Source organism: Artemia franciscana, chromosome 2, assembly GCF_032884065.1.
Source record: "Artemia franciscana chromosome 2, ASM3288406v1, whole genome shotgun sequence".
In the NCBI taxonomy this organism is placed as follows: Eukaryota; Metazoa; Arthropoda; class Branchiopoda; order Anostraca; family Artemiidae; genus Artemia; species Artemia franciscana.
Window position 1 is genome coordinate 35,173,505 of NC_088864.1, and position 14,891 is coordinate 35,188,395.

The 14,891-nt window shown below is 35.3% G+C and overlaps 2 protein-coding genes across 6 annotated transcripts in view; one reads left to right on the top strand and one right to left on the bottom strand.

The window, feature by feature from the left end:
- Nucleotides 1-14,891, top strand: part of LOC136040727 (8-oxo-dGDP phosphatase NUDT18-like) — a 64,415-nt gene that overhangs the window by 30,818 nt on the left and 18,706 nt on the right. The gene's annotated exons all lie outside the window — the stretch shown is intronic.
- Nucleotides 6,831-12,255, bottom strand: LOC136040754 (cuticle protein 19-like). The gene is made up of 3 exons (XM_065725072.1): nucleotides 12,100-12,255; nucleotides 9,564-9,650; nucleotides 6,831-7,175 (listed from the first exon to the last, which is right to left on the bottom strand). Exons 1-3 carry the CDS (start codon nucleotides 12,103-12,105, stop codon nucleotides 6,900-6,902), a joined length of 369 nt encoding a protein of 122 aa, XP_065581144.1. The 5' UTR covers nucleotides 12,106-12,255; the 3' UTR covers nucleotides 6,831-6,899.

The following is a 14,891-nucleotide window of genomic DNA, read 5'->3' on the forward strand; positions in this document are numbered from 1 at the left end:
CAATCCCCCATTGCACTTCCTGGCTGAAGGGCCAAGAAACGGAGATCAGCACCGCCGGTAGGTACTGTAAAGTCTAATGCCGTATCCTTTACCTTTACCTTACCATTTGATGCATCTATTGATATTAAAATTTCATTTTTTTAGAGTTATAGTTATTATTGAGCCGAGTCGCTCCTTCAAGGTAAATAAAACCAAGGTAAAATTGAGCTTGCTGTAGACGCGAGTCTAGAGACGGTTGTTGGGTAAATGGTAGTCAAGGCAGGTATACTGGCCTGACTTGTAACTGGGTTTTCACAATTGAACTGAAATTTTTACTGGGGTCTAAAACATTATGGATTTGGAATCAGTTCTATGTCTTGGAGCTATTACTATTTCCAGTTAATTTCAAAATAAAAACAGAAGTTTTTTATGGCATTTGGTATTAACCAAGTGACATATAGCAATCGCAAATTCTGTCAGTCTTTCGGTCTGTCTTTCCCGGTTTTACTGCTTTAGGCACTTCCAGGTTAGCTAGGACTATGGAATTTTGCAGGCGAATCAGGGACCGGACAAGATTAAATTACAAATAGTATTTTTGGCGATTTGACCATCTGGGGGAGGGGTGAGGGGTCGGTTAATTCGGAAAAATATAAAAAAATGAAGTATTTTTAACTTACGAACGGGTGATAGGATCCTAATGAAATTTTATGTTTGGAAAGATATCGTCTGTCAGAGCTCTCGTTTTAAATCCCGACCAGATCCGCTGAAACTGGGAGGATTTGGGGGGGGGGGGGCCTAAAATCTTGGAAAACGCTTAGAATGGAGGGATCGGGATGAAACTTGGTGGGAAAAATAAGCAGAAGTCTTAGATACGGTATTGACATAACCGGAACGGATCTGCTCTGTTTGGAGGAGTTGGGGGGGGGGGGTATTTCTGAAAATTAGAAAAAATGAGGTATTTTTAACTTACGAAGGAGTGATCGGATCTGAATGAAATTTAAAGTTTGGAAGAATATCGTGTCTCAGAGCTCTTATTTTAAATCCTGACTGGATCTGGTGACATTAGGGGGAATTGAGGGGGGACCTAAAATCTCGGAAAACGCTTAGAGTTGAGGGATCGGGATGAAACTTGGTGGGAAAAATAAGCACAAGTCCTAGATACGTGATTGACATAACCGGAGCGGATCCGCTCTCTTTGAAAGAGTTGGGGGGGGGGGTTAATTCTGAAAAAATAGAAAAATGAGGTATTTTTAATGAAATTTGATTTTTGGAAAGATATCGTGTCTCAGAGTTTTTCTTATAAATCCTAACCGGATCCGGTGACATTGGGGGGGTGCTATAATCTTGGAAAACGCTTAGAGTGGAGGGATCGGGATGAAACTTGGTGTTAAAAATAATCATAAGTCGTAGATATATGATTGAAATAACCGGAACAGACCCGCTCTCTTTGGGGGAGGAGGGTTAATTCTGAAAAATTAAAGAAATGAGGAGTTTTTAACTCAAGAAGGAGTGATCGGATCTTAATGAAATTTGATTTTTAGAAGTATATCGTGTCTCAGAGCTCTTATTTTAAATCCCGACCGGATCCGGTAAAGGGGAAGTTAGGGGGGAGTGGAACCTAAATTTTTGGAAAACGCTTAGAAGGGAGGGATCGGGATGAAACTTGGTGGAGAAAATAAGCACAAGTCCTAGATACGGGATTGACATAACCGGAACGGATCTGCTATTTTTTGAGGGAGTTGGGGGGGGAGTTAATTCAAAAAATTAGAGAAAATGAGGTATTTTTGACTTACGAAAGAGTGATCGTATCTTAATGAAATTTCATATTTAGAAGGACCTCGAAACTCAGATCTCTTATTTTAAATCCCGATCGGATCCAGTGTCATTAGGGGGGGGGGATCTTGGAAAACGCTTAAAGCGGAGAGATCAGGATGAAACTTTGTGGAAAGAATAAGCACGAGTCCAAGATAGGTGACTGACATAACTGGACCGGATCCGCTCTGTTTGGTGGACTTGGGGGGGGGGGAGAGTAACTCGGAAAAATTAGAAAAAATGAGGTATTTGTAACTTACGAACGGGTGATCAGATCTTAAAGAGATTTGATATCTAGAAGGATCTTGTGCTTTAGAACTATTTTTTTAAATCTCGACCAGATTCGGTGACATTAAAGGGAGTTGGAGGGGGAAACCAAAATTCTTGGAAAACGTGAAAATCGAGGTATCTTACGAATGAGTCATCGGATCTTAATGAAACTTGATATATAGGAGAATCTTAATGTCTCAGATGCTCCATTTTCAATTCGAATCAGATCCGGGGACATAGAGGGTTGCAGGGTGAAACAGAAATCTTGGAAACCGGAAATCTCGGAAAACCCTTAGAGAGGAGAGATCGGGATGAAACTTGATGTGAAGAATAAGCACAAGTTGTAGATACGAGATTGACATAATTGGTACGGATCCGTTCTCTTTGAGGCAGCTGGGGGTTGTTAATTTGGAAAAATCAGAAAAATTTAGGTATTTTTAACTTAAGAACGGGTGACCGGATCTTAATGAAATTTAATATTTAGAAGGAACTCATGTCTCGGAGCTCTTATTTCAAATCGCAATCAGATCTTTTGACATTAGAGGGAGTTGAAGGGGGAAACCGGAACCGGAAATCTTGGAAAACACTTATAAATGTTGTAGATACGTGATTGACGCAACCGGACTGGATCCGCCCTCTTTGGTGTAGTAAGGTGGTGGGGTTCAGTGCTTTGGCGAGTTTGGTGCTTCTGAACGCGCTAGGACGATGAAAATTGGTAGCTGTGTCAGGGAGCTGCACAAATTGACTTGATAAAGTCGTTTTCCCCGATTCGACCATCTGGGGGGCTGAAGGGAGAGGAAAAATTAGAAAAATTGAGGTATTTTTAACTTACGAGTGGGTGGTCGGATCTTAAGATATTTAGAAAGACTTCGTGACTCAGAGCTCTTACTTTAAATCCCAACCGGCATTAAGCCTCTGATTTTCCTTTTAAAGCAATCTATTGATTCTTCGAATTTTGCTAGAGCTCATACCATATGAGCTCTTGGCTTTTTCGACCTCGTCACAAGTGCCATATGAGCTCTTAGCTCTTGTTCTAATAAACATAAAGAGTGACACAAATTTAAAACGAACAGAAATTTTTCTATTAACAAATACCGTTTGCAAGAAGTCTCTTTGTGGCTTGTCAATGCAAATTCCAACTGGTGGCTTACTGAGATGTTGAAAAGCCATGAAATTAAGGACTTATATACAAAAAACAATACTGATACTCTAGTCAAACTCAAAACAAACAGAAATTACTAGATATATGAAATGGGAAGTCGTCCCCCTTGTACCACAGCTATAGCGCGGGTGTCATTTGCGCTTTACTGAAAGCAAAATAAAAAAAGGAGCTTTTGTCAAATAAAAACTCAAGGTTTCAACTTCTCCCTCTTCTAAAGGTTCAATTCTACTTTTTAAAAAGGTTAAAAAATGCATACAGCTAAATTTTGATGTGTTTTGTAAAGTATTTTGGTACCCCCCCCCCTGAACACTCTTACCTCCTCCCCTAAAAGAAAATCCAAGATATTGCCCTATAAAAATTAAACTATTCGAAATACATAATGTTTTCAATAAAACACAGCTTATAATTGTAAAACGGAAGAAAAGCGAGAGGGAGTGTCGATTTTTGTAAACATATATTAATCCTGGAACGTCATTTTTTTTTTTTTTTTTTTTTTTTTTTTTTTTTTTTTTTTTTTTTTTTTTTTTGCTTTATTGTTTATGTTGTAACAAATAAAAACCAAATTAATTTTTCTATTAATTATTACCTAAAACTGTAATAATTGAAATATAAAATTCCAATGGCAATCAAGGTCACACAAAAGAACATATAAATGCTTAAAAAAACAATTTTATGTCTTTTTTTTCTTTTTTGGTCTATTTCATCGAAATATATAGAGCAATGGTGCCTAAAGTACAGTTAGACAATGAATGGTTTTAATTTTTGAAGAAATCCATTTTGTTCTTTGAAGTGAAGTTTTGTAATGACAAATATATTTGGTTCTTTTATGCATATTAAAGGATTATAATTAGAATGAAGAAAATAGGAATACAACTTTAGTGTATATCAGCCTGATGGAACTGAATTGATATAGTAAAATATAATCGCATTAATTTCGAGAGTTTTCGTTAATCTGTTTATTTCTCATTGTTCAAATGATAAAATGTAAATCACTTAAAATATATATTGCTTTCAGTAAAGCGCGACTGACACTCGCGCTATCGGGGTGCAAGGGGGACGACCTCGTATATCACAGTTCCTATATCTAGTAATTCCTGTTGGTTTTGAGTTTGAGTTGAATATCTGTTTCATTTTTGGTACATTATAAGTTCATTGTTGGTTTTATTTTTTATTGAGTCTAATATGGGCTTCTTTTAACTTTAATATTTGTTTGTTTGTTGTTGTTTTTTTTTTTGGCTGCATAGGGGACGGCTTCCCAGTTTATATATCTAATAATTTCTGTTCGTTTTGAGTTAAATATCAGTTATATTAAGCTCATTATTGGTTTCCTTTTTCATTAAGTCTAAAATCTGTTTATTTTAACTTTTCGCTCATTGTTTCAACATAATTTCTGTTAGTTTTTTTTTCCTCTGCTCAAGACATAGCTTCGTCGCTATTTACTTTTGTTTAAAAAATAATTTAATTTTTTTTGTGTAATGTCTGTTTGTTTTAATGGATTTCTGTAAAAGTGAAAAATAAAAAAGACAAAAGAACTGAAAAATTGTCTTGAAGATAATGACTGAGCAATTTGTGATTTTTTTCGAAGGCCCTAATTGAATGAGCAATTAATATGACCTGTCACTAAGGGGCCAAATTAAAATAAAATATGAATCTATGCATGAATCTAATTTCTATATTAGTTTGTTGCCTTGAAGCAAAAAGTAAATGAATGAAATCTTTTAGTATTTTTTAAAGTTTATATTTTGTGACGCTTTAACCTCAAGAACTATTTAAACATTCCCTTTTTCACTGTATTGTTACTGACCAAATTCGAATAAAATGGCTTTTTATGATCTCTATCAGTGTTAAGAAGAGAATCTAAAAGATCAAGAGGGGGAGGGGTGGCTTCCCCTCCTTCCTTTTCAACATGCTTACCGACTCGCCTTTGAAGTTTCCACTTAACACCCTTACCTGTTCCTTATATATTGCTGTTGTGTCCTTTTGAAAACCTTTGGTTATATAGTGTGCTTTGATTTTGTTTGACATCCCCCTCAATGTTTTCTAAAAGTTTTACCTTAATATTCTTCGCCTATTTGGAGACTCAGGATCAAACATGCTACCTTTCTCCAACAAATAACCTTGCATATAAACAATGGGCAACTTATATAAATTACAACACTTGCCCCAAGGTCTGTGGGGGTTAAGTCATCCCCGAAGGTACAGATGCTTGACTCTAACGACTAGTTTGAACAAGATGGCTATTCCAAAGTTTTGATCAGAGATCTTTGGAGGTAGGGCAGCTAAAAGGGAATATGAAGGCGACTGGTTGTCTTCCGACCACATTTTGACACCTTCTGATTATGCTCTGAAAGTTTAAACTTAATATCCTTAGCTGTTCTCGTTATATCGCAGATATACCTTTTTGGATAAAGAGGATGCACATGGTATCATTAGATTTGGTGTAACGACCCCTCAACATTTCCTGAAGTTAATACCCTTAGCCTTTTCGAAGGTACGTAGAATAAAGAAGATTCCTCTCTTTTCGTACTGATAAATCCTGCGTGTAAAAAGGGGCAAATTACATAATTTACAATCCTTACCCGGGGGCTGTAGGGGTATTGCATCCATAAGGGCATAGTTATTAGGCCTTATGACTGTTTTGAACAAAATTGCTTTTTCAAAATTTTAATCAGTGATGAGAGGAGGGAGCTTCTAAAAAGGGCATTGGGGGCTAGCTATCCTCCGATAGCTCTTCAACATCCCCTGAAATTTTCAACTTAAATCGTCAGCCGTTCCTTAGATCTTGAAACTTCGTCCTTCGGACTATCAGCAAGCACACAGTATGTTTTTCAATGTTCAGCATCCCTCTCCAAAGCTGTGGGGGGGGGGGGGGTGATATAGTCCCCATAGGTATAGATATTTTAGCTTTTGACTATTTTGAGCAAGATGTCTTTTTCAAAATTATGGTCAAACATTTCTGGAAAGATTGCTGTTAAAAAGGCAAGGGAGGGAGGCTGGTGGCTCTCCAACTACTTTTCAGCCAAAGCAAAATATATATATTTGCTTTCTTTGATTGCATTGAATGACCGAGACTGGTCAAAATTTGCTCTAAAACTTTCCAACAGGTTTGAAGCCCTTGGTCTACTGACCGATAAAAACTGACGCAAAACGCTTGACTTGGAAAGTCGTCGAAGGAAGAACGGCCGAGTCGTGGGACTTGATCAAGCAGAGGGCTGACACGAAAAAAAATACTTCTCAGCGATTACCGTTGATCTGAGGTTACCCCTCGAACTTAGTTCTGCGCTAGTAATGACGTATGGACGGATGATAGATATACTTATCTTTCAACAAGTGAAATGATATAATTTTCATACAATCCTAAAAAGGGCTTATGCTAGATTTGCCTCTCACTCACTCGAACTACTTGCCTTGCCTTTTTTCTACAATTAGCCTATGGCCTGGTGCCCATAACTACTTGATTTTAATTCAAAATTGTCTTAGTCTCTGAAAACTAGCCTTTTGTGTGAAAAAGGGGGACGAATGAGGTATTTCATGTCTATGTCTTTTTCATGTCTAGGGAAAAATGAGTCTCTCTGAAACCGTAACTATCAAAAATGGGGAAAAACAGTCTCACTTAATTTTTTAAGAAAATTTAGCTTCGATACGCAAAAATATAAAGTTAATTTTTTTTTATCACTTAATATCTAGAATATGATGGCTTGTAAGCTGGATAGGAAGCAGATTTGTATTCTGGGTATTTAGCTTCACCGGCATATTGAACATTAGCAGCGTAGCCATTGTAATCGTCAGCAGTGTAAGTTACTGTTTGGTGACGACCATCAGGAAGGGCAACTCGGTAGCTACCCGTGACATATCCTTTGTCGTCTTGACTTTCTTGATGATAATAGTCATTGTAGGTAATGTCATCCTTGACAGCGTAGGCAAAGTTGTAAGGTTTATAGCTTTCATAATTCTAAAACGAAAAAAAAAAATATTAGCTAGTGTGCTACAGACTGTAGATTAGTTTTCCACTGAGCTTGAATTGTGCGATCGTAAATATAATATTTCGCTTTTTCAAGTCTTCTTTAATGAGAATTTTAATCTGCTAACTGCCAATTAACGCTATTTTTGCAGCAAAAGAAAAGGGATCTCAACATGTCTTGTGCCAGTTATTGAAAATTCCTACATGATGCTTATCCCTGTTCCCTTTATTAGCATTAGAAATACTAATTCATTTCATTTGCATTGTCCTTCTGCGATTTGCAGTTGAAATTTGTCATTGTTATTATGGCTAATGTCTATATTATGAATTTGATTATATTGAAGCCTTTTTTTTCTTATTCAACTCTTTAACCAGAGAAAAACTGAATTGTCTAAATATCTCTCTTTGTGGTTGAAACGGGTCTTTCTAAAGAAATGCCTAAGGTTAAAATTGAGACCGTTTTAGAATACCAAGGTTTTGCTGTATTCATATGTTTTTATTTCGAACAACTTCAAAAAAGTAAATATTTCAGAAACAACTCGTTAGTCTGGCATTTTCATAGCTATGAGCCTTGTAATGGAGTAATTTCAGAATTTAATCCAATACAGAAATAATTTTCAGAATTAAAAATGTCGGTAGTACTTAGAATTCTTAATTTGGAAGGGGGCTTTCCTCTTTAAAATAATCCAGATTTGTGTGTTTTCGCATGCTAAAATAGAATACAAATTTTTCTTGTTTCAAAACTTGTCAAAAATTGTTGATTTACTATATTTAAAACCTCAATGGCATCTACTTAATAAGAAGCACTTGTAGAAACTTGTAATTCTAAGGAATCTATCAGAGCTAACTACAATTAATCTTAGAAACCTATTGAATAAGCACATAAATATTGCCACTCTATTGAACGCAGTTTGAGTATCAAACTAAATTTCTTCCAATATAAGTCTGAATGATTTTCTAACCACATAGAACATTTGAAACTGACCGAAAATATTGTTGGGTTGTTCTGACAGATAAATATAACAAGAACTTAGTATCTATGAAATGAAGGATTGCAGCTTATTAAGCTCTGTAGTACAATAAGCACATAATTAATTTAGTAAGTTTCAATAAGCACTTTTGAACGAAAAGTCAGTAACTGTAAATGCCTGTTGAACGCCAAACTTTACAAAAATGAATTGCAATAAGCTTATTGAACACGGGATTTAAAGAGTACTATCATCCCATTTGGTGGGATTTATCATTCTGAACTTGATCCTAAAGTCACGATGTCTTATATTGCACGGTTTCTGCTGATATTACTAAAGTCCTTCAGTTCAAAAATAAAACCTGAGATTTTTAAAGACAAAAAAAGATTCCACCAAGCATTATTTTACTTTCTCGATTGTTTAAATCGACATAACTCACTTTACTATGTGCTATTTACTTCGCTTTATGGTGACAAGAGATCCGAACCCGAAGAATCTCAAAATATCTGCTCATACTGGAAGAAATTATCGAATACAAATGTTGATATTTTGTTAAATGTAAGTATGCGGTTGATTGTTAAATGTAGGCATACAGTTGTTTAATGGCGGGAGCATTATTTCTCTTCAGACAATGGTATTCTCAGAGGCATCAATTCACCAAAATGTAGAGAGGGGACAGTGGCATTTTTTATGGAGATACTAAAAAGCTATGTTTCAAAATCTAGGGCCAGGGACATTTTTTTTTAGAAAATACCAAAAAGTTATCTTTGAAAAATTTGGGAGGTCATCCCCCTCCCCTAGTTAGTACCCCTGGCAAACGGCTACAATTCACTCAGCAAAAAAATGTTTTTTTTTAGTTATTGCTTCTGTAATCTTTTATTATTCGTGGCAGCAGGCACAAATTGCGTGCTTGATTTGCCGCTAGTCCCTCGTCCAATTTCATCAAAAGGTTAAAAGAAATCAACATGTGGGATTGATGGAATAGCCCATTGCAAGGCCGAATGAAGATGGGGTTCGATTACATTTTTATGCATTTCCTTCTGCATGTAATCAGAGGGAGTTGCGTCACTATGTGTTACGTTTGTATATGTGTGTTTCTACCATTAATCATATTACTTTTAATTCATTTTGTTCATAATCAATATATGTTTATATGTATATATTTTTCCTTGAGAAACTCCGTATCAATATCAAATATATTAGTACCTTAATTGTTTACGGGTTTGCTGGATCATTAATATCGAAGTGGTTTAAAGATTCTGCCAACCAAGCAGAACTTTTTCCGGCATTTGAAGATCTTTTATACATATCTTTAACGCTTGAATTTACTGCAACACTTCGTGGCTGTTTTTAGTTTTATGTTTTTTGTATTTAATTATATTATATAATTAAAGGTTCAATGACCACTTACGTCGTAATTTTTGTAGGATGGTTGGTAGCTTGGGTATGAGGGTGGAGCGGCAGTGGCAAGGACAATCAAAGCGGCAACAATCAAGACCTGAAAAAGTGAAAGTCCCATGATACATTTCTCTAAATCAGAATCTTTGTCTACTATAGTAAAACGATTTAACAATTTTGAGTGCTGTCTATATCCCGCTCCTTGCTATCCAATCAGTGTTTCATGATAGTACCCTGGAAAAAACTGGTTCCCGTGCAACTGAATCCTTGTTTAACTAAACCCATTAAACTGAACTTTCTGGCAACTCAATCCTTATTTAACTCAACCCCTCTCTAACTCAAACCTCATGCAGCTTAACTTTCGTTCAACTCAAATCCCATGCATCTCAATCCTGTTAAACTGAACCTTCCTGCGACTCAAATCCACTTTAGGTGAACCTCCATTCAATTCAACCCAAATTTAACTCAATCCTCATGTAACTCAACCCCTTTTTAACCTAACCCTGTTTGACTCAACCGCCATTTAAATCAGCACCATTCAGCTCAACTCTCTTCAAATCATCAATGTAACTGGAATATGTAATTCGGCTCGTTTTGTCATCCCTTAAAACGTTCATTAACTGGTCACTGGTTTTGATGTTACATATCATGTTTCACCCGAAAGTTGTAAATAATTAATAAATAAATAAAAAATTATTCAAAGCGGATTCTAAGTTAAATAATCGCTACCGTCGCATTCATCTAAAACTTTCTTTTGCAGCAGAACTTTATAAGCCTCTAAAATTTGGTTTCTTCCCTATCCCTCTCAAATTTTCTTCAAATTATTTCTTACTCTTGTGTGCTCCTAGATAAGAGACTACATCTTATTAAAATATAACCGTGACCAGAGAAAAAGCTATTTCTAATTTTTTAGTCAATACCTGAATTCAACGATCGTCCCTCCTTTCCATTCGCACATCTTAAAACAAGCTAATCATAATATTTGAACAGCGTCCGAGGTGAGAGTAAATTTTGAGCTTCTAATCAGTGCTATTTCAAACTTATTCCTAGGCACTGTGTTGAGTCGAGTCAAACACTGCTTGATTTAAATGGGGATTGGGTCACATAAGGGTTGATTTAAATGGGGGTTCAATTGAACGGGAGTTCAGTTGAACTAGGGTTCTAGTTCAGTTGAAAACGGGTTCAGTTAAATTCAGGGTTTAACTGTATTAGGATTCAGTTGAATAGGGGCCCAGTTAAGCGCAAACCGAGAGAACTTTGTTCTTAAACTGCCTTGATTTTTCCCTCCCACGGTGCAAACTTTGTGATCTTAGACTCTATTCTTGAAATCAGGCTATTTTCTTTTCTAGGAGTTTTTTTTTTATCATGAAAGAATAAAAAATTAAATTTGGACCGACTTTGGCGGCAACCATTTTTAATCGCAATTGGCTACTTGTAATCACAACCTATAATTCCATCCACTTCTTTCTCTTCGTCCTTCCCTGTATTTTAAGTTCTTGTTGGATGCTGTTTGCCAGTATGGATATTCACAAGTCGTATATCTTATTACTCTTAAGCTAAAAAAAAAGGTAAACGAAGTTTTTATGGTATAAGAAACAACGTATTTTAAAACGGAAGTGGTGCCGAAATCATAAGTTGAAACAGCTTATTCAAAATAGTTAATTCAGTAATCAATAATGACAGGCAATAAAATTTGACAAGAGTAATTGAAGAAGCATAAGATTCTGAATTTTAATCTTGTTGTTTATGTGTTTACTATTAGAATGTACTTAATCATATCTGCTCACCGAGGTGAGCAGAGAGGATGTTCCCTCTTCCGACATTGTTTTGAAAAACTTCTTATCCAGAATTATTTCGGTGAAAATACGGAAAATTTGAAATATATCTTTGGCATAAATTGCCGTATTCCCCTCTCCCCGTTTTATTATAGTTGGATTCTTTTCACCAGTTGTCCCAATGACCTGTTTTTTTAAATTACCTGTAGGTTGAGATTGTTCGTAAAAGAGATACAATTTAACAGTTGAATCTTAAGATAAATTTAAAAAAATTATATAAGTGTAGTTCAAAATTAAATATTAGTATTAAAGGATGATGAATAGATGTATTGTCAAGAAAATTATTACAAAATTTTTTACGTGTATTCTTAGATGTATTTCATAGAAGTTTCTTAGGTGTATTGAATGAAAGTATTAAGCAATGAAACATTGTAGTTAGGTCTGGTATGCACGAAAGAGAAGTATTGTGGTCCTTCCCTCTGTCCCTCGTTAACTTTGATGATCTTGACGTTTTGCGATATTTTCTAAAATTGTCTACATGAAATTCTAATGTGACCAATTTAAATTTCAAATTGCCCCCCCCCCCCTTTCTTAAAAAATTTTTAATCCTAAAAAATCAATATTAAAAGTAGCTTGTTGATATGCTGCTATTGACTTTGTAAAAACAGGCTGTTGCTCGCGGTGAATTTTAATGAAAAAGTAATAATTTAATTTAGAAACAAGGTGAGAGTGCTGAAACAAAGCAAAGGCGGCTAGAAAAAAAAATGTGTTTACCTTCATGTTCTAAAAAGTATTTTTGTTTGTTTTTATCACCATATACAAAGCACGACACTGAATATAAGCTTTTTCCAGTTGTGGCAAAATATATACTATTAGCCTCCTTCTCTTGGAGTGATAGTTCTCCGTGCCAAGATGTGACCTTTAAACGTTGAATTTTATCCTTTTTTTCCGTATAAATCGGTTGAGGCATGCTCCAGTTGCCCAAAGTTAGATGTGGCTGCCAACGCCCTTTTTGCAATTTCAAGTTCAAAGTAGATCAGTCATTGATCCTTTTTTTAATCTAATTGATAATTCGTTATGGCCAACTGCTCTAAATCTGAAACTGCAGCATGTAGGTCTCGTGGAAAAAATCTTTACGAAACGTAATGAATATAATTTTGCTATTCTCATTAGAAGTATGTACTAAATGAGGTACCAACTGAACATTTCAAACATTGGGCAATTTCTTCTTTTTTTTCACACTGCATAAGTGGTCGTTTATATCATTGGCTAAAATAGAATTTCTTCGGTCCCAAATAGCATTTATCTTACTGTTTCAAATTTAAAGGAAAAGTTTTGATTATGACAGAAAAAACGTCGGCTTTCCGAAAATAGACGTCTATGACAAATCCAATTAGCTCAGATGCGTCGAAGTAATTGCTGTGGCAATAGTTTTCTGAAGCTTTAGAATTTGTTGTAAAAACTGAAATAAAAAGTTAGCGGTTCATTTACCTTGTATCACATTTTTATTTTATCTTTAATCCTAACTAAAAATAAGTTGTTCCTGGTTAGGATTTTTTTTAATCTGCAATATGTTTTTCTTATACATTTTTGGTTCAACGGGGGGGGACCTTCTTTTGCAATATATTTCGGAAAAAAACAGAAAACATTATGGGAATAATGCAAACACCTGAACTTTAACTTCATTTGTGAATTTCAGGCGCATTTGAATGTTTCAGTTCAATAGACTGCACCCACTCCCGTTAAAAATGTAGTCGAACCGGAATTCACGATGAAAATTGATAATATCTATTCCTTGTGTACTTTTTCAGTAATAGGCTTCTCAATAAACTTTAGCCGGCTGACATTGTCGGTCCAAGTGCTATTTAGATTCGAAGTGTCAAAGTTTGAACTCACAGGTTGGTTGCTAGTTGGCTTTTTTTTCTCACGGGGAAGGATTTCTAAGGAAAAATCGTAAAGCATTTTCATTTTATAGGTGGTAAATATTTTTACCAATTGGCTATTATTATTTATATTATTATAAATTATAATAAATATAATAAATATTATTATAATAAATAATATTATTATTATTTTTTTTAATAATCACTTGAAGCTACATAAAATTCATTTCTCTGTCAAACCCTGAGAGTGGCTTGTAGTTAAAAATTGGAGAGAATGTTCATTTTCAGGGGGTGGGAAGTTACATAGTGGATCTAATTGGTCTACGTTTTTTCCTTATATATATATGTGGGTAAAATAATGACACAACGCAATAATATACTGAAAGTTCGCAATTATTTGTAAAGTGTTTCTTCAGAAATACCGGTGATATACACTGAACCAGATTGTGTTTATCATTAAGTAAATCAAACACAAAATGAGTGACATCCGTAGGTAAAGTAGTGCAGTCTTAGCTTTTCTTATCAAACAGTTCGTGGTAACGAACTGTAGTAAGGAGAGACCCAGCTCAATAGTAACCGAAAATCTAAAAATGGAATTTTGATACCAATAGTTACATCAAAGAAATTGCATTTTAATGCTGATTTTAAATATATAAGTTACCTCATCAAGATTAGTCTTACCTATCAAAGTTACGAGCCTGAGAAAATTTGCCTCATTTTAGAAAATAGGGGGAAACACCCCCTAAAAGTCATATAATCTCAATGAAAATCACACCATCAGATTCAGCGTATCAGAGAATCTTATTATAGAAGTTGCAAGCTCCTATTTACAAAAATGTGGAATTTCGCACTTTTTGCCAGAAGATAGATCACGGATGCGTGTTTATTTGTTTGTTTGTTTGTTCTTTTTTTTTCCAGGGGTGACTGATCAACTGAGTGGCCGTAGAATGTCGCGAGATGGCTCATTCTAACGGAAATTAAAATTTCTAGTGCCCTTTTTAAGTGACCAATTTTTTCCCAAAAGTCACTGGATCAAAATTCTGAGATAGCCATTCTATTCACCATAGCCGAAAAACCTAAAAACTATGTCTTTGGGGACGACTTACTCCCCCGCAGTCCCCGGGGGGGGGACTGCAAGTTACAAACTTTGACCTTTGTTTACATGTAGGAATGGTTACTGGGAAGTATACAGACATTTTCAGGGGTGTTTTTTGGTTTAGGGGTGAGATTTGAGGGGAGATTACGTGGGAGGATATTTCCAAGGAGGAACTTCTCATGGGAGAAGAGAATTTCAATGAAGGGGGCGCAGGATTATCTAGCATTATTTGAAAAAACAATGAAAAAATAAATATGAAAAGTTTTTTTCTACTGAAAGTAAGGAGCAGCATTAAAACTTAAAACGAACAAAAATTTTTACGCATATGAGGGGTTTACCTCCTCGTAATACCTCACTCTTTACGCTAAAGTATTGTTAATAATTTCAACTATTTATTCTACGGCCTTTGTGATTCAGAGGTCATTCTTAAGGAATTGGGACAAAATTTAAGCTTTAGAGTAAGAGCGAGGTATCGACGAGGGGTGAAACCTCTCATATACGCAATAAAAACATACGAATATAGAAGTTCGTTACGTAAGTTAATTCGTAAGTTGCGTATATTTTTTACCAATGAAAAGTTCTAGTTG